Genomic DNA, 26,631 nt, shown 5'->3' on the forward strand with positions numbered 1-26,631 from the left:
TGTAAACTCTTGGAGGATTGGCTACATCAGGAGGGTGTGGCCTAATATGCAAAGAAGCTCCTACTAGAATTCCACCCCTGGCTGCTCCACTGTCTAAATTAGAGGCATGTCAAGGTAAATATTCTAGTTTACCAGATACAAGTTAGGGTTGTTTGTTTGGTTTTTTTAAGATCCAGTTCTTCACCGAGAATGAAATTTCACATTAGAGTGTTTTTAATACAAAAATATAAATTCAAAATACTTCATAGCTAATACTTCCCATCCGCTGAACTGCTGCTGTCCTGCCACTCCCTAGCCGCAGAAACCCGGAAGCTGCCCCGGTTTGCTTTGACAAACACCCCTGCCGCCTGTTGAACCAAGTGGGATTGTCACATTAACGATAGCTTCATTTATAAACAATACATTGAGGGAAAGCTTTTAAATACAGCAAATTTGTGAACCGTCAGTAAGCTGTTAAAAACAATACACACGTCCAGTCGTCTCGCTTCCCTTCCTCTCCGGTGTTGCTTAGAGTACTATGTCTTTTAGCCTCTTCACTCCAGGCGAGTCTTTCTCTCTACATTCTTGCAGAAGAGGGTTAATTTCATGCATTATGTTTTCACTGTCTGCGCCCCTCGGCTCTGCCTCCATGGGCCGAGAAGGGCCATTGTTTACAAACGGCTCCAGGTCGCGATTTGTCGGGCAGTGCATAATGTTGTAGGACACTGATGGTTTGCTAGACAAGGGGCTCTTCAGATGAACAGGCGACGTGACAGGGCTGATGGCCTCACAGCCATTCCCTGCCTCTCGGACTGCACCGTTGACCTTCGGGCTGCAGATGGGAGGATCCACAGTTCTTTTGCCTTTCAAGTTGACCGGGCCCCTGGGCTCCTCGGGGACAGGCTCGCTACCATCTTTGCCAAATGTTGCAAAAGTTCTCTTTGTGCTACAGTCTTCATAAAGCTCTGTATCCACAGTGCTGGCTTCTATAGAGAGAGACATGACATTCCTTCCGTGCTCGGGGGATTTCGCTCGGCTGGGGACAGGGTTCCGAGGCATCCAGCATCGGTCGGAATGGCCGAGGATCCGGCACTCTTCTCTGCAGTGGAATCCTTCACTCTGCTCTGTGGACAGAAAAGAAAAAAGGCTGATGACATCTAGAGTTTCTGCCCCATTCAAAACATTTACTTAGGAAGGCTGCCATTCCAAAACCTGTTGCCAAACCAAACGGACAGATCCAGCCCTGACCTGGATAGCCCAGGCAAGTTTGATCTCATTCTCAGAAGCTAAGCAGATCCAACTCTGGCAAATACTTGGACGACAGACCTCCTTGGAATACCACCACCTGGAGGCAGGGCCAGGCTTTATTCAGCCACCTCTCTGAATATCCTCTGAATATTTAGTAGTGGCCAGTCACCAGAGGTCACCATGAAGAAAAAGACAGCAGATTTACACCCCGCCCTTCTCTCTGAATCAGAGTGAACCTCCTGCATCTTCTCCCCCCACAACAGACACCCTGTGAGGTGGGTGGGGCTGAGAGGGCTCTTCCAGCAGCTGCCCTTTCAAGGACAACTCCTGCGATAGCTATGGCTAACCCAAAGCCATTCCAGCAGCTGTAAGTGGAGGAGTGAGGAATCAAACCCAGTTCTCCCAAATAAGAGTCCGCACACTTAACCACTACACCAGGTGCACATACACACTCACTCTGTCTCTCACAAACACAAAATGGACAGGTCCTTCTGGTTCATTATGGGGACTAAGGCTCAGAAATCCTTAAGAGCTTCCCTCTTCTCCAAGTAATCCTAAAGCTGTATTTCTTAGTAGACTTAGAAGAATACACCCAAGATATGAAGAGTACAGTATCTTGTATACTCTAGGACACAGCAAAATGCTTTCCGAAATAAGGCTCAAGCTACCATCAACCAATAGCATCGACACACCAAAGACTTAAAACTAGTCCAGTACTTATTCCAGGTCTATGAGTAAGCCCTGAAATTGTGATTCTGTGAGAAATGGGGTCTCCAAAACAGAATTCTCAGAAAACTTAGCTAACTACAATTCCCAGGTATCTCAAGGCAATCTGAGGAAGCCGTGCTTCAGATCTGCCTAAGCATCTAGTAAGGATCTACCCAGTGAAATGGCCATTTGCCCCCTTTTTAATCCCATGGGAGCATCTCTTGCTTTCTGCAATCAGTTGTAGGCATTTATGTTGTGACATTTTGAAGGGCCATTTTTGATTGCAAAGGCTCCTCCTCCCCACCCCCCACAGGCTTTCATTGTTATTTGCACAGGCTGAAGTTTAACCTCCAACAGGTTAGGTGTCTTTTGGCATTTTCTGCTGCTGTTGCCCCTGCTGTCAGAACAAAAAAGCTAAAGGAAAACAAGCTATGAAGGGAAATAAATTAAACTAGTTTTGGTCTGTGAGCCTGGCTGCCTGGAGTCAGCACTTTCCTTCCTCCCGTTGCCGGCACTAAAAGGAACAGTGCTTCAAACCATCTTGGGCGTGAGATGTCCTCCATGTCAGGCTATGATTTTTGCTGGCTCTTCTCCACCCCCACCCTGCATTTCAGTTGATCTCTTCATGATTCCCTACTGTAATGCAGAGATCCTGCCTATTCCCAGCTGCCGGTGTGCTTCCTCAGCGTCTTGTGCATGTACAGGATGGAGAGAGAGATACTCACTGATGACAGATGGTTTTGCATTGTGGCTAAAGTTGTTATCAGGTAAGTTAGGAAAAATGATGCAGCCAATCCTCCAAGAGCTTACAGTAGAACCTGTAAGAAGAGCCCTGTAAGCTCTTGGAGGATTGGCTACATCAGGGGGATGTGGCCTAATATGCAAAGGAGTTCCTGCTACAAAAAAAGCCCTGATTATAATGTCACTATACTAAAAGTTATCCCTGCTCTTCTCCTTAGCCAGCCCAAACAGGCCTTGCTTGCCCGGGGCTCTCCTGTCTTGCGTTGGGTTGCTTTTGGCTGGTGGGAGGTAGCAAATGGTAATGAGTTATGCTAATGAGCTCCACCACCTATTTTTCTACAAAACGACCCCTGCACAGAGGTGAGCAGCCGTTAAGCAAAAGCAAAACCAGCCTGTGAATGGCACCTGTCTTCCAGCAGTGAAGATGGGAATCAGCCAAGGGATCTGCCATGAAGCCTCTTTTTATATGACATCTGCCTTTGCCATAAAACCCAGCTGAAGTCCTCTGGCATGGTGCAGGAGTGGAATTCCAGCAGGAGCTCCTTTGCATATTAGGCCACACACCCCTGATGTAGCCAATCCTTCAAGAGCTTACAAGACTCTTGGAGGATTGGCTACATCGGCGGGGTGTGGCCTAATATGCAAAGGAGCTCCTGCTAGAATTCTACCCCTGGGCATGGGCCAGGGCTCCTTCCACTGGACCATACCAGTCCTTGGCTTACAAAAGTCTTCTCTGGAATGCCGCCACACTGCTTCCTGAGCAACGTCCTCAATAAGCCCCCTCCCTGGCTCATTCTCATGGTGGTCTTTTCTCAAGCCAGGCGAGCCTGGGCCCTCGGGAGTTAATGCTAGCCACACGCAACGGAACGACTCCCTCAGGTTTGACGAACTGAACCCCCACCCCATTGCCGACTCAGCCAAGATCTGCATCCCGCCTGTCTGGGCACAGTTCATTTGGATGCTTTGTTCATCTGTGTATGTAACCTCGGCTTTTCTGCTCCATTTGTATTTCTACCACATCCTAGCGCGAAAAAAAAAAAAGAAAGAAAGAAAGTCACTGATAAAAATTCTCGGCACATAACCCAATGCAGCAAAAAATATGAGCAGCTTTAGCACTTAGAGCGAATCGGCTTGTAGAAAAGCAAACCTTAAGGAAGTTGTGGGGAGAGGCAGAGAGAGCCGAGGAGAAACCAGCCAATCGGTCGCAACCCCGCATCTCAAATGTTAGCTGCTTTCTCTGCCCGTTACAGCAGCCACTCCATTGTGTGAGTGGCAATCGTAAGTGCCTGTGTAGGGGGTCTGAGACTGGGGTGGGGGGGAGGCTGCCTGCTCTGTGAGCATGAGGCTGCAAGCTGCACACATACACACACACATAGGGGCATGCATATCCGAGCCAGCACTGTGAGCTGTCTAAATGTCGCTGCCTGTTAACATGTTGATTTTGTTCCTTTCGGCTATTTGAGCAAAGAAAAGAAGGGATTAAGTACTGCCAGTTCCTTCATCGTCCCCTGATTGAACATCATAAGTCAAGGCTGGGTGTGATATCCCATGATTCTGGACAAGCGTAAAACTTGGTTTGGCTTGTGCAAATCAGAATCACAGTTTACTGAAAATGTGATAGAAATGCGAAGTGTTACAGCAAAAGCTACAATTAAACATGTAAAATACTTTTGGAACAGACAACCACAAAATACACCACCAACAAAAAAAAACGATAAGGAAGGGTCAATCTCTGGATTTCTTTTTAGAAGGTCATAAAAAGGAAAATCAGAAACTAGCAACAATAAAGGTAAAGGTAGTCCCCTGTGCAAGCACCAGTCGTTTCCAACTCTGGGGTAACGTCGCATCACGACGTTTTCATGGCAGACTTTTTATGGGGTGGTTTGCCATTGCCTTCCCCAGTCATCTACACTTTCCCCCCAGCAAACTGGGTACTCATTTTACCAACCTCAGAAGGATGGAAGGATGAGTCAACCTTGAGCCAGCTACCTGAACCCAGCTTCCACTGGGATAGAACTCAGGTCAGACTGCAGTACTGCAGCTTTACCACTGCGCCACAGGGCTCTCTAGCAACAACAAACATATCTATGTTAGGAGTATTGTCTGTGAAAAGGGGAATTCACCTAAAGTCTGCCGACTGAAGATGCCAGTTTCTCCAGGGGAACAGATCTCTGTACTCTGGAGATCAGTTGTAATTCCAGGAGCTCTCCAGGTCCAAGGTTGGCAGCCCTATCTAAGATTTTACATGGAGTGGAACACAAGACAAGAACTTTTTCAACGTAGCCCCCCAGTTCCAGAAAGCTCTCTTGGAAACCCTTTCTACAAGCCATGAGAATGAGGTTGTTTAAGAAGGGAGACTGGAGGGACGTTTGTGTTCCTTTTATTGTTTAGCGGTGGTGATTTTGAGCACAATGCGGTTTGTAGGGCTTCAGTCTGGGGGTCTTCTATATGACAATTTGTTTATTTTGCTGTTAGCCTCCTTGAGCTCTTCGGGGAATAGTCAGATTATTTACGTTTTAAAATAAAATAAATAAAATTTGAAAAAGCATGTGGTGATCCTGTTCTCTCTTCTTCCCTTGATGCCTCTGTTTGGTTTACAAACTTAAGTTAATTTGGTTCTTTGATACTGTGCTTTGTTTTTTTTTATATTGCTTTAATATGATTTTAAGTGCCTTGAATATCTATTTATCGAAAAATGGGTTAAATATATATTTTAAGTAATCTCTGATCTTACAAAACCAGGTTTCCAGTCCCTATGATCACAAAGATAGGCTTTAAGAACTGTGGGCAAATCTCCAGTGCCACAAAGACGACAGCAGTGCTCTGGTGCAAGGGCTCTGAACTGCCCACCCCCTCCCCCATGACAAGTAGAAGCAGCATAAAGGGTTTGATATGTAAAGTGGCTATTAATGAGCAATATTTATTTGTATAACTTATGCAGGTGACAGAATTTAACCTGGGGGGCAAATAATTTGGTCTACTTCATTGCACAATTTAATGTTCTATAAGTTTTCTTAACATCTGTTAGAACATACATTGCAAACATTTTGTGCTTCCTATCCTGGATTGTAAAAGACCTCTGGGAACTGTTTTGAACTGTAGGGAAAGCAGGATAAACGTATTTTAACGAAGGGTGCATTGACGCTACACTAAGTAATGCATTTTGCAACTGGGTTTTTACTGTGTAAGAATAGCAAAAATCCAGTTGCAAAATACATTATTTAGTGTAGGGCCAATGCACCCTAATGGTGATAACAGATGGGCAGTTAGGGGTGACTCGGAGACAGAAACTGACCCTAAAAATCCTTGCAAATGTGAACATCTTCTGTCCAGCACCATCAGCACCATCCCGTACACACCCCATCCTCCGGGGGCCTCAGAGCAGCTCAAAAAGCTACCACTGTCAAAGTGGTAGCAAATTTTTGAGCCACAGGCCAGTCACCTCTTCAGCATCTGGACGGGAAAGTGCGCAAGCGAGGTGCCTTGGCGGTGTGAAACTACCAAGCCACCCTAAGATGTTTCCAGCTTTTTTTTTTTTTTGTAACAACTAGCCAGAGCACTTGAACGTATGAACGTTTGGCTCCTTGGAGGAGAAAAAGAGCAGTCCAGCTTCTGAGGTGCTCCCCGTCTGATCGTGCCAAGTCACCTCACAGATGGGATGGGGCCACCTCTCCAGGGAGCGTGTGGAGGGTTCAGAATGGCTCTTTTTGAGCTGGCCCAATTTGGGACACCTCCAATCTGCCCCTAACTGCACATCTGTTATCACCCTAAGTGTATTCAATTGACTTTTATTCCGCCCTCCCTCCAAGGCTGCATCTATGGCACTCTGGGTGAGAACAGATGGGCATTTAAAACCACCCGGGGGACGGAAGGCAGGCAGACCAAAAAAGCGCGTCCACTCATGCACATCTGCCTGCTGTCCCTGCCCCGCCCCGGTCCCATCCCAGGCTGGCCGGGAGCTGGCTTTGAAAATGGTACCTTTTTGTTACAGCGCCTCTGAGGCGCCTCCCGGCCATCTGGAAAGCCAGGAGGCACCCGGAGAATGCCCGGGGAGCTGCGAGTGGGGCGCAGGAGTGTTCCAGATGCTCCTCAACCGCCCAAGGCCCACCCCTTCCCGCAGCGCCATCCAGAAGCTCCGGGGCGCTCTTCTTCAGGCCGGCTTTGTTCGGGGCACCTTCAAGCCGCCCCAAACCAGCCATCTGTTACCAGCCTCTGTCTTCCTCATTTTATTCTCACAACCACCTTTGAGGTAGGTCAGGCTGCAAAAGAGTGACTAGTTCAAGGGCAAGGAATTTGGCTTTTTGGTCCTGGTCCCTCACATTAACTCTTCACACTGCACTGAACATCAAATGAAATTAACTGGGAGCCAGTGCAAATGTTTTGACACAGGCAGTATAGGTATAAAAAGAACGGTACCAATCAACAGCCTGGCCACCGCATTCTGGACTCCTTGCAGAGATTCTGAACAATCTTCAAAGGCAGCCCCTACATACAGTGCATCACAGTAGCCTAACCTACCATGGCACATTAAGATTCCGAGTCCAATGTTGCTGTGAAAATCAGTCTGCCCATCACATACCACAGTAGTGAAACAAAGGTGGGTTTCTGCATGTATATCAGGTGTCCCATTGCTGAGTTCCACTCTCCTAGCAATTATGAGGCAGTCCATCTCCTTGTATCTCCGCGTGCCTGTCTGGTATTCATCATGGAGGCTCACCCAGATCCACCACGGCATCTACAGAGAATCACTTCCTTCCTGCCATTTTCACCCACTGGAAATGATGGCAAAGACAGACATTTCATAGCTCTCCCAAAGGGATCCTTTGTCACCTCAGCTCAATTTGCAACTGCCTCTGAACAACATACCTGCAGGAGTGTCTCTCCAAGTATGCCCCCTGCAGAGCATTGAGCTTGGCAGATCAACAACTGCTGGTGGTCCCCAGTCCAAAGGACATCCACTTGGTCTTGACCAGAGCCAGAGCCTTTTCGACTCTGGCTCTAGCCTGGTGGAATAGTCTCCAAAGTGAGAGAGCCAATTTGGTGTAGCAGTGGTTAAGTGTGTGGACTCTTATCTGGAAGAACCAGGGTTGATTCCCCACTTTTCCCCATGCACCTGCTGATGTGACCTTGAGTCGGTCACAAGTTCCTCTCAAGAGCAGTTTCTGCCAGAGCTCTCTCAGCTCTACCTACCTCGCAGTATGTCTGTTGTGGGGAGGGGACGGGAAAGGAGATTTTAAGTCACTCTGAGACTCCTTTGGGTACTGAAGGCCGGGGTATAAATCCAATCTCCTCCTCCTCTCTGTGGGACTTACTACAGTTCCACAGGGCCTATAAAAATGGAGATGTTCTGCCAGGCCTACAGTTGAGGCAGCAGGTGCCCAATAACATTGGCCCTCCCCTGCTTAGCATTAATTGCTATGTGTCACTATTACAGGCTGCCCATCTGCCCAGAACTTGGGTTAGCTGAGCATTAATAGAGATAGTTCTTTGAATTTCTATCAATATGAAAGACCACCACCTGGATTGTAGGTTCTATATTTGTAATTATTTTTAAACTGTTAGAATTTTTGTTGTTCATTGTTGTGGCCTACTCTGAGTTCTGCTGTGCAGGGGGAGGGCAGGATGGGAATTTAAGTAAACAAACAAACAAACCGCATTGCCATTAGGGGTAGGGTTGCCAGGTCTTACTTGGCTCTCGGTGGGGGATTTACTTTGTGTGTGTGATGATGTCACCCAGAAGTAGGGTTGCCAATCCCCAGGTAGGGGCAGGGGATCCCCCAGTTTGGAGGCCCTCCCCCCACTTCAGGGTCGTCAGAAAGCAGGGAGAGGGGATGGAAATGTCTGCTGGGAACTCTATTATTCCCTATGGAGATTTATTCCCATAGAAAATAATGGAGAATTGATCCGCTGGTATCTGGGGCTCGGGGGGGGCTGTTTTTTAAGGTAGAAGCACCAAATTTTCAGCACAGCATCTAGTGCCTCTCCCCAAAATACTCCCCAAGTTTCAAAACGATTGGACCAGGGAGTCCAATTCTATGAGTCCCAAAAGAAAGTGCCCTTATCCTTCATTATTTCCTATGGAAGGAAGGCATTGAAAAGGTGTGCGGTCCCTTTAAATGTGATGGCCAGAACTCCCTTTGGAGTTCAATTATGCTTGTCACAGCCTTGATCTTGGCTCCACCCCTAATGTCTCCTGGCTCCACCCCCAAAGTCTCTTGGCTCCACCCCCAAAGTCCCCAGATATTTCTTGAATTGGACTTGGCAACCCTACCCGGAAGTGATGTTATCAAATGCCAGGCACATTATGGGAGGATGTTCTAGCCTTTGGGAAAAACTCTATGATTGTCATAGAGTTCCGCCCCTCCAAATACTAGAGTGCCTCTCACAATGGGCCCAGTGCAATAACATCACTTCTGGGGGACAGCATTGAGCTGGGCACATCACAGCATACCAGTGCTCTTTGGGGGCAGGGCTCCCCACCACCACCACCAGTCAGTTCGATGGTAGCAGGTTGGAGGCCCCAAAATTGGGGAAAACCCCGCCCCTGGTGGATGGCTAGAAACCCTAGTTAGGGAGATGGCCACAATCCCCACTGTAAATGCGACATGAATGCAGTGCCCAAATGGGGTTTAGCTGGCCCAATGGCAGGGAACCATGTGGAGAAACAAAAGAGCAGCTCCCAACAGAGCCAATCACTCTTAGTTATGCACTACCACTAGGTTTGTCAACTTCCAGGTGGGATCTGGGGATCTCTTGGTATTACAATTCATCTCTAAGAGAAAGAGATCAGTTCCTTTGCAGAAAATGGCTATTTTGGAGAGTAGACTCAATGGTATTGCACCGGTCTCTTCCTTCCCTAAACCCCCCTCCCTCCCAAGGCTCCATCCCAAAAATCTCCAGGAATTTCTCAAACCAGAGCTGGCAACATGGTTTTTATCTGTATTAGGCCATTTTAGGCTTACATTTTGTTCTCTTTGACTACCAATTTACTGACTTTTATGATGGGTTTGCCTGACAGAATGGCAGGTTCTGTTTGATTTTGTGCTTTTCATACTGTATTGTGGTTTTATTCTGTACTAGCGCAGAGTGGTAAAGCTGCAGTACTGCAGTCGGAGCCCTCTGCTCACAACCTGAGTTCGATCCCAGCAAAAGCTGGTTCAGGTAGCCGGCTCGAGGTTGACTTAGCCTTCCATCCTTCCGAAGCCGGTAAAATGAGTACCCAGTTTGCTGGGGAGAAAGCGTAGATGACTGGGGAAGGCAATGGCAAACCACCCCATAAAAAGTCTGCCGTGAAAACGTGAAAGCAACGTCACCCCAGAGTCGGAAACGACTGGTGCTTGCACAGGGGACTGCCTTTACCTTTTATTTATCACATGTAGTTACCGAAGCTGCCTCAGGAACCCTTTTGGGTTAAAGGTCCAAAGTACAAAATCTCTGAATAAATAAATCAGTGCCATGTTTTGGTCTCTTTAAAGACAGGCAAGGTGAAAAGCAAGGGGAGCGGCATGGTAGCAGTTGAGCACAGTCCTCAACCTGAAAGAAAACACCTCAAGCCAGCCAACTCCAGAACAAATATCTTTCTTGCAGAGAAAACAATGAATAACCCTGAGCGAGCCCAAGCTTTCAAGCCACCTCTATTGCCACCTCAGGGGATTGTCACAAAGGCAGCCGGTAACAGTCCCCAATCACAGACACGTTGTGTCTGTATTGATTCGGGAAGGTCTGAGCTGTGAACCTCTCAGACAGGTGGGCAGGCAGAGCAAGCAGCAACATCACTTCAGAAAAGCCTGAGCGCAAAGAGAACGGAGCTTTGTTCATCTGCATAAAAACAGAGCTGAGCTTGAGTTATTAAAACAAGAGCTGGAAGGGCATGGGGGCAGAAGCCCAACGAGGAAGAGCCCCCAGGATGAAATGATGCCAATTCACCGAGAAGATATTGAAGCAGTAGTTAGAGGAAGCAGCAAACGGGGCCCAGCAGGAGCAAAAATCATGACAGAACTGCCCACGGTTAGGCCCACAGTGTGTGCTGGGCCTCGCTGCCTCACAAGTGCGGCGTTTATAGAAGTCTATTACAGAAGCACATTACTAACTCCCTGAGTAAACTGTAGAAGAAAAAGAGGGGAGGAAAAACAAGCCTCCTTTGCCAAGCAAACTCCACAGCAGCCTTCAGTCTTAAGTTTATTAAAATCTCTTCCTCACAGGAGCAAAGACAGATCAAGCCAGGGACAACTCCCCTGTTTTCAGTTATCAGGGTTTGCATCTCTTGCGTCACATTAAGGCCTAAGTAGATGGATTCAGATCTGTGTTCAAATGTTCCCAGCATATTTTAAAAGGCTAATCACTGCAACACAGAACTGTAATTCAGATCAAGGCAACGGTGCAGGGCCAGGAGGAGTTTAACCCTGCCAGCCTTGCACGTTTTGCCAGCTGAACCTCTCGTTATTGAGCCTCAGGAGGAGAAAACACTGGATCTGCCCCTTTTTGCTTGACATTTTTACCTTTCCAAGGCTAATAACAGGTGAGGGTAGTGTTGCCAACTCCAGCTTGGGAAATTCCTGCAGATATTGGGGGGAGACAGAACGGGGTGCCTAGGACAATGAAGTTTGAGAAGAGGGAGAGGCGGCCCTGCCGCTAGGCAAATTAGGCATTTGCCTAGGGTGCCAGGCTGGGGGGCACTAAATTGGGCCCTCCCCCCCTCCTGGTGCCCTAGGCAAATGCCATAGCTGCCCCACTTCACCCCCACAGCACTCCATCCTGCCACCCGCACCCTTCTGTTCCCCCCAGAAGGGAGATGAAGTGAAGCTAGCCGGCTGGCGCACAGCTTCTCTGCAGCGAGCACCACAGAACAGAGGCTGGGAGCCACCAAGGTGCCCTCCCCATCCACAGTGTGCCCCTGGGGGTGGAAGGGGGTGGGCCACGGGGGCAGCGGCATGGAGGAGGGCAGCAGGGGGTGGGGGCAGTAGGCTTGCCTGGAGTGCTGCATGCTCTAGGGCATTGAGAAGAAGACAGACCTCAATACTGAGAATAGGGCAGACCTCTTAAGGATGCAATGCCATAGATTCAGCCTTCCAAAGCTGCCATTTCCTCTAGAGGAAGGGATCTTTGAAGTCTAGGGTTGTCAGGTCCCCCCTGGCCACCAGTAGGGGATGAGAGTAGGGTTGGAGATCCAAATTGGAAACCTCCTAGAGATTTAGGGATAGAACCTGGGGTGGTCAGGGACTTCAGCAGGATCCAATGCCATAAAGTCAGCCCTTCAAAACATCCATTTTCTCCAGGGAAACTGATCTCTGTAGTCAGGAGTTAGTTCTGCAAGACTAGGTTGGCTGTTCACAACACCGATTGATTAGCGATATGCAGGGATAGTTTTGTAGAAAAATAGGTGGCGGAGCTCATTAGCATAATTCATTAGCATATGCCGCCCCGCCCCCACCAGTCAAAAGCAACCTGAAGCAAGAAAGGAGAGCCCTGGGTGAGCAAGGCCTGCTTGGGCTGGTTAGAGATCCAGCAAGTCCAAGCAGGCCTTCCTCTCCTAAGGCTCTCCTTGGCCACCCAACCCCATACTCAAAAAGGACAGCAAGCCACCCACTGCCCAAAATCACATCAGAAGTGGAGAAAGGGTGGCGTGGGCATCTCCAGGGGTTAAAGAGGGCTGCTGGGGGTGTGGCAAAGCCCCTGGTGACTGGCTGGCTGCCTGCTCTCCTAATCCAGGGATTGTTATGCAACTGCACCTACTATTAAATGGACAAGGTAGGTGGGGAGGAGGGGGAACCCTCAGAAAGGTTCAGGAGCTGTGCTCCTGTGTGCTCCTGCTGAATCTGAGGCCTGGCGATATGTGATGTCACACAGACACCCCCCCCCTCGATCTCCACAAGCAATTTTGTACTTGACAAATAAAAGTATGTTCTATTAACAAGGCAATTAATAAACAGAAATACGAAAATCAAACTGCCAACTATGATCAGCAAAGCCACAGATGGAGAAATGCACAGAGAAGATGCAGCCACAGACACCCTTCTTGGACTGAGACTGCACATGAAGCTACCTTATATTGCATCACCTGCTACCGGAACCATTTTACTGGAGATGCCAGGGAGAGAATCTGAGATCTTTGGCACAAAAAGCAGGTATTCTACCACTGTCACAGGCCAGGCCTAGGGTTGACATATGCTTGCTTGGGGGAGGAGAACTCTTGCCCCCAGCGGACTTTCCGGTTGCCGCTTAGCCAGGTGGTGGGAGAAGACAGGGAGAAGAAATGGGGGGCATCCACCAGGTCCCTGATGTCACTTCCTGCACAACTGGAAGTGACATCAATGTAGTGCCATCACTGATCTAGAAACTGGTAAAAATGCTATGGCTAGACATCATTACGTCATCAGCCAGGCCCCACAATTTAGAGGTGAGAACCCACCACCTCTCTCTCTGTAAAGATACTATTTTTTTTATTTTAAAAAATTACTATACATCACTTTGGAAGCCAATGTCTGTCTAGTGCTTCTAGAAAGAGTGAAAGTATAGTAAATAAGTAAATGCCCGTGCAATGCTTTAAAAAAGAATAATTTTAAAAGGTAGGCAGTCTGCCTAGGAGCAAGACTCATGGCTGAACCAGCACTTGATTCTTTATCCATCTGTCATTCACAGTGCAAAACTGAGAGGAAGCTGGGTTCTTTCTGGAACTAGGAGACATACCGTGGATTCATTTTTATGTATTATATCTATCTATCTATCTATATTATCTACCCTAAAATGGAAAGGGACAGCAGAGTGCCCCCCTCTCCACAAAATGCATCTGCTTAAATATGTATCGGCTTGAGGTTGGATGCCATGTGACCTTTTATTTCCGGCAGAACCCAAATTTACTATAGCTCGGCACAACAAGAAAACAGATTGAAAAAATGACCCGTTCAGCTCCCCGAGCCATTGAATTATCGCCAGTGGAATCTCCAGCACCAGCCACTGAGGCAAAGTTGAAACGTATTGAGGTACAAGCGCTTGGGGATTTAATATCTCTGATAAATGCTCCGATGACATGTACGGTTATGCAGCCTGGGCAATCACAATAGACCGAGAGCTTCCATTTTTCGGTGAGAAGCACAATTCATTCCAATTCATGTCAGAAGGGTTTTGGAGAGTGGTATTAAGTAGAAGTCATTTGGGCTGTTACATAGGGAGAGGAAACTGAAGCAGCAGGGTCTCTTTGAAATGGAAAAAGGGAAGAGGGAAGTGAAAAGTCTACCTAATATTGACTATCACTGAAGTAAGTAACAGACAAACCAGATTTTATTAGGAGCTTGCTTTAGGCAAAACTGAGGCTCCAAGTTCAGTAATGGGGCTCTCCTAAATCACTGGGGGATAAAATCTCCATGTGATTTCAGCCATACCCCTTTCCTGGCTGTCTCATGACTTTATACTTACAGTGAATGTTGGACTCCAACAAGCTACATATGCTCAAAATGCTGGAATCGCTAATGATCTAGAACAGAGACGGCCAAACTAATGATCTAGAACAGGGACGGCCAAACATGTGGCTCTTTCATACATATTGCGTGGCTCTCAAAGCACCCACTGCCCTGTCACCCAGCTTGGAGAAGGCATTTGTCTCTTTGAATCATTTCTCTGGAAGCTTGGAGAATGCATTTAAAGTTAAAGCTGCTTTCTTTCCACCTCTTCCTCCCTCCCCCTCCCCATCTATCTATCTATCTTCCTTCCTCCCTCCCTTCCTGTCTTGCGGCTCTTAAATATCTGATGTTCATGTCTTTCAGCTCTCAAACATCTGACGTTTATTCTATGTGGCTCTTATGTTAAGCAAGTTTGGCCACCCATGATCTAGATCATCAGTAAAAGAAAAGATAGAAGTAAAAGTAGAGAGAGAGAGATTAACCAGGGACTCCGATATTGTTTTCTCTCATTTGTTTCAGCCTTTGACTAGCACTTTCAAAAGTGAGATAAATGTGTATTAAGAGTCTGGCCCAGGACCTGATGATGACACTTTTAACACCCCTTGTCTTGGAAAACAGAAAAGCTTGGAGTGAACGAGGTGGCTGAGGAGTAAATCACGCATAGCAGTGATTAATCACAGGACAAAAATAAATCTAAGCTGACCTGAAGGTTTTTGTTTGTTTGTTCATTCTAGGGTTGCCAGGTCTGTGTGGGAAAATAACTGGAGACTTCGGGGGTGAATCTGAGTGAGGGCGGGGTTTGGAGAGGGGACGGGTCTCAGCAGGGTATAATGCCATCGAGTCCACCCTTCAAAGCACCCCTTTTCTCCAGGGCAGCTGATCTCTGCCAGCTGGAGCTCAGTTGTAAAAGCGGGAGATCTCCAGACCCCACCTGGAGCCTCTGTTCTAGAAATCGGCAGCTGCAGTGTCACATCTGGGTTTTCACTCAGACTGACAATGGCGTGGAACTAGGGCAGTGGCCCCCAACCTTTTGGGCACCAGGGGTTTTGCCACTCCAGGTTGTCCCCCCACCCACGCCACATCCTTGCCCCCCATGGGAGTCTTTAAATGGCAGGAGACTGGGGCTGTTTCTGCCTCCCCCTCCCATTTAAAGACCCTGCCGATCAGCTGATTGGTGGAGGTCTATAAATGAGGGATACGCTAAGGTCACAGCAATGCTGCCCCTTCTGCCAGCCCAGGACCCTGGCAGATGAAAGAGGTGGTGTGGTCTCACTCCAAGGCAAGGCTGTGCAGCCTCTTTAGTCCGGGGCTTCTCTCCCTCGCTCCGGGGCTCGGTTGCTAGTAGGCCATGGACTGGTACCGGTCTACAGCCTAGTGGTTGGGGACCCCTGAGCTAGGATTTCCAGCTCTGGGTTAGGAAGAACCTGAGGATTTGGGGGGGGGGGGGTAGAGCCTGTGGGAGGGGACCTCGGCAGGGTACAATGCCATACAGTCTACCATCCAAAGCTGCCATTTTCTCCAAGGGAACTGATCTTGATCATCTGGAGATCAACTGTAATGGGGGAGATCTCCAGATGCCGCCTGGAGGGTGACAACCTTACATGTAACAGAACATCATTTCTGCTCCCCATGTTCTCCCACAGGGCCCAGAAGTGAGGGCAAGAGGGAGGGCCAAAGGAAGCATATGCCATCTCTGTTCCCGGCTCAGTATTACCCTCACTGTGAAATTCTGACAATCAAATATTATTCTTATAGGGTGTAATCACAGAGATGTAGGACACAAGAGCTTCTGGGTAATGCTAGAAAAGAGCTAGATAGGTATTTATCATAAGAACCTTCTTACAAGAACACCTCAGCTCCAGTGTTCCCTCTAAGGTGAGTTAGTGTGAGCTAGCTCACAGGGTTTTTTGCCTCCAGCTCACACATTTTTCTCTTTGCTCCGGAAAAATGGCCCCAGAGCAAGCTAATTTATGCAACAGCTCAACAATTTTAATGCCAGCAGCTCACAAAGCATAACTTTTGTTCACAAGACTTCACAGCACTGACGATTTGGAAATCTGGCAACTCTATGGCACTACCATGATCTGTATGTTACCATGTATGGATGCAAGCAAATAGCACGATCATTTTAAAAATTCATTTCAAAATCTTCCTAGAAGCTAATGAATTTTACAGCGCTTTCAGCCCTTTCTCATGGCAACAAAGAAAAGCTTAGTTCCAGACAAATTAAAAGTAAATTGATTGCCCCAGGGGGATGTATTCAAATATCACTTTTCCATGTTCAAGATCTCTTTCCTTAAAACACTGAGGAAGTGGAAAGAGGGAAAACGCACCACCAAAACTATAACAGCAAATCATTAAATCCCTGTTTACAAAAACTGGGTAGCAGCAGGGGGAAAAAATATCAAACTTAAAATAAAATGCAAATATGTCACTGGGGTGCAGGCCTAACATTTGTGTCTGAATTTATGAATAATAAATATGAATAAACAGTAAACATAAAGGGATCAAATGTTGCTTTCGATTTTCACACATGTTTCCCCCTCTCTTCCAGAAAGCTTAAGGGTGGCAACTTTATATTTGGCTTGAGTGGGGGGGGGGGGTGGATTTGAGGGTGGAAGAGGAAGAAGAGAAGAAATTGGATTTATACCCCATCTTTCACTTGGGAGTCTCAGAGCAGCTTACAATCTCCTTTCCCTTCCCCTCCCTACAACAGACACCCCTGTGAGGTCGGTGGAGCTGAGAGAGCTTGTGATATATGTGGACCCAAGTGAGAACTGAATGCATGTTCCTGCCGGGCTCATTGGAGCCAGACGGCCAGAGCTTGGGGACTTGGGAACAATGGGCAGCAGGATCCAAAACCCTGCTCCAATCACAGGCCCCCTATTGGTTTGAATGGACCAATCAAACGCTTGCGTGGGAACACGGGTGTGTATATAGTTGGCCCTGTGGGCCCAGTTCAGCAGTCTTCTGCTTAGCCTTACTATATAATCAATAAAGAGCTGATGTTTCACTACCACCTCGTCTCATCGATCCATAGAACCCACTATGAGCTCTTTCAAGAACCGCTCTTGAGAAAGCAGCTCTTTCAAGAACTGTGACTGACCCAAGGCCACTCGACAGGTGCATGTGGAGGAGTGGGGAATCAAACCTGGTTCCCCCAGATTAGAGTCTGCCACTTAACCATTACACCGCACTGGCTCCACATACCCCATTGATTTCCTCAGTGAGAAGCCAAAGCACAGCCGAGGATCACTCATAAACCGAGCTCATAAACTGAGAGGCTGCCTCTCTTCCTTATCTCCGGCATGTTTAATGCCAGGAAACAAGATGCGAGGGAAATACTGCATAATATTTCTCAACTCCTGTCCTTCTCCATTTGTTAATAACAGAGTCTCAGGCTCCGCAGGAACATTATCCAACCACAGCTTCCCGTTAGAGAATACTAATAGGCGGGAACAGCGACAAAGACCTCTCGTAGTCAGAAAGAACCTTTTCCCTCATCTTCTTCAGCTCTGTTTTTAGGCTTTTAGGGAAGCCCTCTCCTCCTCCCCCCCCCACCCACCCACCACCACCAAAGGCTATTCCCCTATTAGGAGGAGATCAATAATGTCTGGACAAAACAAGCTGCACTTCACAAGGAATTCTTTTAATGAGGGGAAAGAGCATTTGAATTACCCCAATTTATTAAGCAGCCGTCGAGTAAGCCCAGGCTCTGAACCCGGCTCAGCGAGCAGAAATTTTCATTCAGCTGAACACAACAGGCCAGATCCCCGAGCTGTAGAAGTCAATGTAAGCTCATCAAAGTCAGTGGCACTTTGCTCACTTACACCAGGTCATAGATCTGTCATATTGGGCACCCCCCTCCATAGCCTAGATAACCACTACTAATGTTGTTCCCTTGTAGTTTATTGTATTCATGTAACGAATGAAAACTGACAACATAACTGATATATTGGGCCTGTAAGGAGCGAAGCAAGGGAGAAATAATAGCAACTTGGAGTTGGAAAAATCAATGAGAGAAAAGAAGAGGAGATTGGATTTATACTCCACCCTTCACTCGGAATCTCAGAGCAGCTTACAGTCTCCTTCCCTTCCTCTCCCCACAACAGGCACCTTGTTAAGTTAGTGGGGCTGAGAGAGCTCTGAAAGAACTGTGACTGGCCCAAGGTCACCCAGCAGCTGCATGTGGAGGAGTGGGGAATCAAACCCGCTTCTCCAGATTAGAATCTGCCCTCTTAACCACTATGATAAACTGGGACCAATTTTGCATGAGGCTTGTTCCAGGTGGAGAGTACTTTTGCTCCAGGGGCTTCTCTCTGTTTTCGCACAAGTTGCCCCAGAGCTGCGAGTTGGCGCGGCACTCTTCCGAAGTAAGCAGCATCCTCTTCCAAGCGGTTTCTGCTTGCTGCGGGAGAACGGCACACCAACTCGCAGCTCCGGGGCAAATTGTGCAAGAATGGAGAGAAGCGCCAGGATCAAAAGGGCTCTCCACTCGGGACAAGCCCTAGTGCAAAATCGGTCTGGCTTTCTAGGGTGTTCTAGAGATACTCTGTGAAACCTGTCCAAGTTTTCCTCCTCAGTCATGAATTTGCAGATTTCTCACTTAGTGTCTACTGCCCACCCTGAAAATGGAAACAATAATGGCCCACCATACAAAAAGTATACCCTGCTTTGGGGTAGTGGTGGAATTGCAAAGCCTCCAATTGGTTCATCAGTTCTGAGGTCATGGAAAGGCCCTCTGCTTATGCCATAACACAGCACACATCCATGGGAACAGCATGATGAATCTGGAAAAGGCAGACTCAGAGGAAGGAGGCACTTGCTATCAAAAGCATTACCATTGCAGCTACTTCATATGGAAGATAAAGATATATAAACAAAACAGCAGATCACATTGGAAAATCTTTTCTATACTATATCAAAGAGTGAAAGCGTGGGATCGGACAACTGAATGCTGCCTCATTTGGAAACAAAGCTCCCTGTCTTGAGAAAACAGGCACCATACCCAAATGGTTTGCCATTTGCCCACCAGAGGCAGGTAAACCTCCAGTGCTCGCCCCCACTCTCATGAAATTAAGGAACATTCGGAAAAAATTACTGGAAAACATCCTTCATAGTGAAGCTCTAGGAACTGCCCCATGTCTCTATGATCTCTACCACAGAGATCAGGGGGAATTCCTAGAGCATTACACAGAAGTGATTCCACATTCTCCCCAAACTCTACCGTCTCAAGGCACTGTCCCCCAAATCTCCCGGCATTTGCCAAAGCAGTACTGGAAACCCTAATCCACAAAATAAGTTGTGGGGAAAGGTTCTACGTAGCCTTCTTGCTGATATGCTACTTTTCCATGTGAAGGGACATCAAGCATTCAAATAGGCAACCTCCCTCCAGTCCTAACTTGCAGTATAAAAAGGTATACCCTAGGGAGAGTTTTGCTATGCAATTAGCTGCCTAATTGGATCAAGCCTTAGACAAACAGTGACTCTGGGATGATGAAACATTTGTTTTTCACCTCTGTGGGGCACCCAGAAAGCACTACCTGGGCCTTCATTTGGAATATTCAAAGTGATACGTCTTGGAAAAGAATGGTTTGAAAGCACAGTACAAATGTTATGTCATATCATATATGGCACGTATTTATTGTTAATTTCACCAGCACAACGCCTGGCCTCATTTCAGCAGACAGCAGTTCTAACGATCAGCTTTCATTTCTTCTCTTTTATTTATTTGATACATGCAGGGCTTTTTTTGTAGCAGGAACTCCATTGCATATTAGACCTTGCCCCTCCGATGTAGCCAATCCTTCTGGAGTTTTCAGTAGGCCCTGTACTAAGAGCCCTGTAAGCTCCAGGAGGATCGGCTGCATCAGGGGTGTTTGGCCTAATATGCAAAGGAGTTCCTGCTACAAAAAAGGTCCTGAGTACATGTATAGGCCATGCTGCCATTGATTCCAGGCAGGGTTGCCCACTGCCAGGTGGGTATCAAAGCAGGGGAGTTCCAAACACCTCACAAACCATGCACGACATAATAGTAAGAACATGCAAAGGGCTCGGAGTTCCCAGCTTCCAGGTGTGCCCTGGAGCTCTCCTGAAATTCAGACTACAGAGATCAGTTCTCCTGTAGAAAATGGCTGTTCTGAAGGGTGGTCTGTACAGCATGATATGCCACTGAGGTCCCTCCCCTCTACACGATGCACCTGAAAATTTCCAGGTATTTCCCAGCCTGGAGCTGGCAACCTGAACTCCACTGGGATTGCAATTCAGAGTTCCACTGACAATATAATAAGCACTGCACAGGAAAACAAAACAAATCCAGGAACTGGATTATTTTCACAACTGCTTCCTAAGGACCAGTCAAAATGGCTGCCTGAAGAGACACTTTCTGGGAGAAAAGAAACCAAACAGCGCAGAGGGAGGGGTCGGGAGTCGCCGCTGCAGGCTCAGTCTTCCCCACCAAATGTATGATGCCAGAAGGCCTCCTAGGGAGGAGAGGGTGTTTTTGGTCACCCAGGTCCTCATGCTCCTTCAGGCTGCCCCTGCGCTCTCTAACTGCCCAGAGTTTCAGCCTGATGTGTCTTCCTCACATCCTGGAAGCAAGGGTTTAAAATAGCTTCAGCGCCCAGCACATGGCCTGCCCAGCCTCACAAGGCTTTGCATTCTCACTCTGTTCAAGTTGCCTTGGCAACCACATCAGTACTGGACTCTGTCTCTGGTCCCTTCCCATGTCCTACACCCTCTTTTTTCTGAGGGGCTAGGATGGGATGCCATCCACTTAGCGTTCCCAGCCCCCAGGTCACAGCAAGGGTTCCCCCACTTTTGAGGGCTTTGATCAGCCTCTGGCCACCTGGCTTGGGGGGGGGGGGGGAGGAACCCCAACGCCAAACAGGGATAATGCCACACAATGCCCCCGACATGATGTCACCCAGAAGTGATGTCATCACATCACTGCCATCAGGGGTGGAATTCTAGCAGGAGCTCCTTTGCATATTAGACCACACACCCCTGATGTAGCCAACCCTCCAAGAGCTTGCAAGGCTCTTTTTTGTAAGCTCTTGAAGGATTGGCTACATCAGGGGAGTGTGGTCTAATATGCAAAGGAGCTCCTGCTAGAATTCCACCCCTGACTGCCATCAATGGGTGACACTGTAGAGTTTTTTGGGCCAAGATGTATGTTTTCGAAGGCAAAAACCCATACAGTTTTGCCCCCAAACTAGAGTATCACCACCCTGAAGCTGGCGACATGATGATGTCACTTCTGGGTGACATCATTGTGCTGCACACACTTTCTGTGCACGGCAAAAGATCCCAGAAAGGACCTGACAGCCCCACACTGGCTCCCAGACAGGATCTGGCATCCCTACTTCCTCAGGAAGCAGCTGGAGTTCTCCTGGAATTACAGCTGCTCTCCAGACTACAACAACAACATCTTCAGACTACAGAGATCAGTTCCCCGGGAGGAAATGGCAACTACAGATGGCAGACTCTATGGGGTCACATCCCCAGCGAGCTCCCTCCTCTCCCCCAAATTCTGCCCTTGCCAGTCTCCTCCCCCAAATCTCCAGGAATTTCCCAAGCCAGAGTTGGCAACCCTAGGCTAAAAGCCTTGGAACACTCCAGAGTGGGTGCAGTGACTCTTCCCTGCTCTCCAGCTCTCCACACACCTGCAATGATATTGCCAGGGCCAGCAGCCTTCCAAAGTGCTGGAACCAGCCCCATTCACAGCAGTTGGTTCCATCCAGGCCATTAATGGAATTCTTGCTGACTCCTCTTTAAAATGCCCACCAGAAGCTGTCAACCAGTGAAAGCCTGTGGAGGGGGGGGGGGTGGACATAGGGAGCACCGCTGGTGAGTAATGTTACATCCCTCTCTGGGGAAACCAATAAATGATGTTACTCTGTTCTAGAAATCACCGGTAATCCCGTGGTGAAGCTGGAAGCAGCAGCAGGCAACTAGAGCTGTGGGGCAGGAGATCTTCCGCCCCAAGCAAAAATCCCGTCATGCAACCTGGAGAAATGGCCACTGAGGGAAACGCTGCTTAGACTCCTAGCATATCCAGGTCCAGCCAGGTTTTTTTTTTAAATGGAGGGCCAGAAGTGATGGTGGGACACCAATGTCGTCTTCTCTGCATCTTATCCACGGCAAGAGTGTTCAGCTATCTCTATGCTTAATAGGGTATTCTGTACCAAACACATTGTCGCCGAGTCTGCTTGCATTAATAAGGTGAACCTTAAGAAGGGGGATGAACTCAATAATCTGATAGGGCTTTCTCATCTCAATCCATTATGATTCTATAGTTTACATACCCAATTCCCATTAATGCTAATGGGGAGCTACTGTATCGCGTGCCAGGAGAGAAGAAATACAGGCCTTTTGACTTCATTACAGAAATTTAAAAATCATTACCATGGGATACTGAGGGATTGCCCTAAATACTCTCTCTTTGTTATATATTTCCTTGTTAATGCAACCATTTGAAAGCACCATACCCTGCTGAGTAGGAAACATTTCCGAGGCTGTTTAAAACACATTCGCCACAATTGGAAGCAACTCTTTTGTCTCCATTTATGCCTTTGACATCGGGCTGCCTTCAGCTTAATGGGGACCGAGTAGATAAAAGCAAATTAATCCAAAAGGTGACTTTTTCCCTATCCCATTGTCAAATCGCACACAGACAAATTCAAGTATTCTTTGCCTCTGTCTGATTCGACGTAAGCCAAGCATTCAAATCAGAGTTTGCAACAATGAATCCAATTATTAGAACATCCTATTCAAAATTATGCGTCGATCAGAAAATGGCTGCTTGACTGTTCTCTTCAAAAATTACAGACAACAGAAAGGGGGGGGGAGGGTTTGCACGTGTGGGTAAGATAAGCGAACAGATTCCAAGGTTAAATGAAGCAGTGACAAGCCACGCATTTAACTGGCATAAACTGGAATCAACTTGCTCAGAACATATTCCCCATGCATCCTTCCATACTTTCCCATTGGCACCTATGAAACCATTTATGCCCATTGAAGTCAGAGTGGGAAAAACGCTGCCTGTGGTTTGGCGCATGTAACAGTAGCCGGCGTGGTTCACGAGTTGGTAGATTTGTGTAGGACTCTTGGAATCACTGTGGCCCACCCAGTAGGGTTGCCAGGTCTGTGTTGGAAAATACTTGGAGATTTTGGGGGTGGATCTGGGAGAGGGCAGGGTGGGGGGAGAGGCCTCAGCATGGGACAATGCCACAGAGTCCACCCTTCAAAGCAGCCATTTTCTCCAGGGAAGCTGATCTCTTCCAGCTGGAGGTCAGTTGTAAAGAAGGAGATTTCCAGGCCCCACGTGAAAGCTGGCCACCCTAGATGCCAGTGCGCTGAAAGTGATGTGGGGCCACCGATGGTTGAATAGGGAAGCCACAGCTATGCAGGAAGACCTTCAAAAGCAAGGAAAGACAGACATGAAAGTTGGCAGGAGGCTTGTCGGCACTTTGTGTGGAGGATTTGGAGCCAAAAAGCCCAAGCTACAAGCCAAAAGGAAATTCAAGAGGACTGACTGACCCCAAGATCCTATGGAAAGACTGCAGATAGCTGTGCTTCCTTGAAGAAAACAACTGTCTGAATGGCACCTTGGCAACATGACAGGTCAGGGATCTCCAACTTTTTTGAACCTGAGAGCACCTTTGGAGTTCTGACACAGTGTAGTGGGTGTACCCACAAAATGGCTGCTGCAGGAGGTGAAGCCAGCCACAAAATGGCCACCAGAGTTTACTTTCAGTCACATAGTGAAGATCCTTGTGCTGTGGTGACAGCTGTTGCTACACATTTTTTAAAAAAAATCTGCACAGGCTATCAAATCTCCAGTGGCCAATCAGAAACCTTGCTGGGCAAAAGCTCCACCGATTTTCTCAAAACATTTTGAGGTACCAGGAAAGGCACTGGCAGGCAGCATGGTACCCACAAACACCACGTTGAGGATCCCTGTGACAGGGATCCCTGTGACAGTTGAGTCCTTGCCATGGAGGCTCTTACCTAGGAAAAAGCTAGGGGGAAACTTACATGCAAATATTGATGCTACCATGAAGCTGATAAAAGGGGAATGACTTTATTTATGGTAGTTATGCTCCTCAGGGGAAGAACAGACATTCTTGCCTGTCTCCCAAGAAGTTCAGCTTGGAAACAGGGTCCAAAGTTTCTAGTTCTCAGACATTTTAGAGAGTGGTCTGGAATACGATGGTAGAACGTAAGAAGAAGAGTTGGTTTTTATACCATATTCACTACTTAAAGGAGTCTCAGAACGGCTTACAATCTTCTTCCCTTCTTCTCCCCACAACAGACACATTTTATGAGGTAGGTGGAGCTGAGAGGGCTCTGAGAGAACTGTGACTGACCCTAGCTGCTTTATGTGGGGGAGTAGGGAATCAAACCTGGTTCTCCAGATTAGAGTCTGCCACTCTCAACCACTACTCCACATTGTCTTTAGGGGCATAACCAGAAAATTTTGGGTGGCGAGGCAGTTGGGAACTCTGGGAGGCAGAAAGCGGGAGAGAGAGAAACCTCCCACCATGAAGCAGGAAGAAAACCTCCCATTTTGTCTCTCCAACTGTCAGAGAAGAGTGGGCTCATTGGGAGTTGTGGGGCCATGAGTTTGGGGGGCATGTGCCTCTATGTGCCCCGCCATGGCTACATGCCTGGCTTGTTCTCAGCTGCCTAAAGAGGGAAGAGCTGCAACAGAACTGCCCTGTTTGGGGGATAAATGCCACTCATGTTGCAAGATACTATGCATACCCCCTCTTCCTCAGTTTTGCTCCTGCCACTGGTGAATACCACGCTACTCCCAAGCACAGCATCTGAGAGTAGCAAGACAGTGTTTGAAAAATACATGATGCTCAAACATAATGTACACTGGAGCTCTTTTAGAAAGGAGGGGATGTAGTCCATGTCCGTCATGCGCATCCCCAACTTTGATCCCTGGCATCTCCAGTTAAAGGATCACGGAGAGCAAGTATTGAGACAATAAAAGACAATGTGTGGCTTCGGGTTTCGTGATATTTATAATGTTTTAATGGGCTTTTTTAACTTTTGTCCTTAGCCACCATGGAAGTTTTTGCTGAAAGGGGAGATTAAAGAAAAAACTTTTTTAATTAATAAGTGCCAGGAGGTGGTGGAGAGAAGACAGAGAGACAGTAACTTGCCTAAGGCCATATTGTGAGCTGAGGGAATATTTGAAGCAAGGACTTGTTTACTGCTTGTGTTCCTGGAAGCCCAACCAAATGCACATCTCCTCTGAAGTCAGCCCCCAGAGTTCCATGGGGCTTACTCCCCAATAAACAGGAATGACAGCCCCAGCCGCTACCAAACACTGCCTACTGATTCCTCCTTCCCTACCAATAAAGACGATGTTTCATCCGTGTTAGAACACCCTCCCTCTCCCTCATTTCCCACATTTCTCAAAGGCAAGGATCGACGTCCCGTTGAACCAAAAAAAGAGTCAAAAGTGTATTCATGGCCCCCCTTCAATGGCAGCCCACGGTGAACACTGGTCCTCTGTTGTTCTTCCTCTAAATATGGTTGGGGCGTGAGCCAAAGCCAAAGGAAGGGAGCACCTCTCCGAGCAAGATGGGATTCTCTCATGTCAGATACAGTCAGTCTGACGAATGAGTCCTCCCGCTTGCCAATTCCTAAAGCCTCACGCTGTCTATTTCAGCCACTGAATATGCTTAGAAGCTCCGTGGCTGCAGGCCAAAAGTCTACAGATCCCAATCAAGTATCAATAGCTTAAGTGTAAGTGATTGTGTAGGAAGAGAGGGCCAAGTGTGTTTCTTTCTCACTTTTCGTCTCCCCCCGTTTCAGGAGCTTGGGTTACGAGGCTCGCAGGGATGCTAGCAAAGACTCAAATGAATTCTAATTCAGAACTGCACCCACCACAGGGCAAAAATCAAAAGGAACTACATTGGAGTGACTAGGAGGAGAGACCGCTGGGCGAGAGCAAGAATTGGCAAGGTTTTGGTCTCACTGCAGGGTTCTACTGGGAGAAGTCGGGAACCTTCGCTCCAGCTATGTCCATGAAAGTGAGGAATTGTTGGTTTTTATACTTTCTTCCTAAAGCATCGTTCACACTCTGCCCGGACCATTCAGACAGGAATGGGAGATGTCACTTCGGGGGAGGGGTGGGCAGAGGACTAGAAAGGAAGAAATTAAACAATGTCCTACCTTTAAAAAAAAAAAAAACCTGAGAAATGGTGAAAACTGGGTGGTGAGTTCCTGGAATTGGCTACCATTTCTAGCAGCTGAGCCCTTCTCTAGATCGGCTGCTTCTGGGTGACTCGAGATACTGGAAGAGTCAGAGACTTTTCCTGCCACTTGGCTGATGCTAGGATCATTACAAAAAATAACTGCTTTGCCAGATGAGATCAAGGTCTTTCATATTCAGTGTGCTGTTTAGCACCAGTGGTCAGCCAGATGTCTTGGACATTTACAAGCAGAAAGTGAAGATGACGTCAACTCTGGATGTTTGTCCCTGGCACACAAAATCCAGAAATATGCCATATCTGTACATGTACAGGGAGGTTCAGGAGTT

General features: G+C 47.6%; 1 protein-coding gene across 1 annotated transcript in view; it reads right to left on the bottom strand.

Annotated features, from left to right (window-relative positions):
• Positions 1 to 210: 210 nt before the first annotated feature.
• Positions 211 to 26,631, bottom strand: part of LOC132591064 (protocadherin-19-like) — a 75,625-nt gene continuing 49,204 nt past the window's right edge. Inside the window, exon 5 of the mRNA XM_060263950.1 lies at positions 211 to 1,103. Coding sequence (XP_060119933.1) covers positions 508 to 1,103 — 596 coding nt within the window. The 3' untranslated portion in view covers positions 211 to 507. The remainder of the gene's footprint in view (positions 1,104 to 26,631) is intronic.

This window comes from Heteronotia binoei, unplaced genomic scaffold (genome assembly GCF_032191835.1).
Source record: "Heteronotia binoei isolate CCM8104 ecotype False Entrance Well unplaced genomic scaffold, APGP_CSIRO_Hbin_v1 ptg001402l, whole genome shotgun sequence".
NCBI classification, from domain to species: Eukaryota; Metazoa; Chordata; class Lepidosauria; order Squamata; family Gekkonidae; genus Heteronotia; species Heteronotia binoei.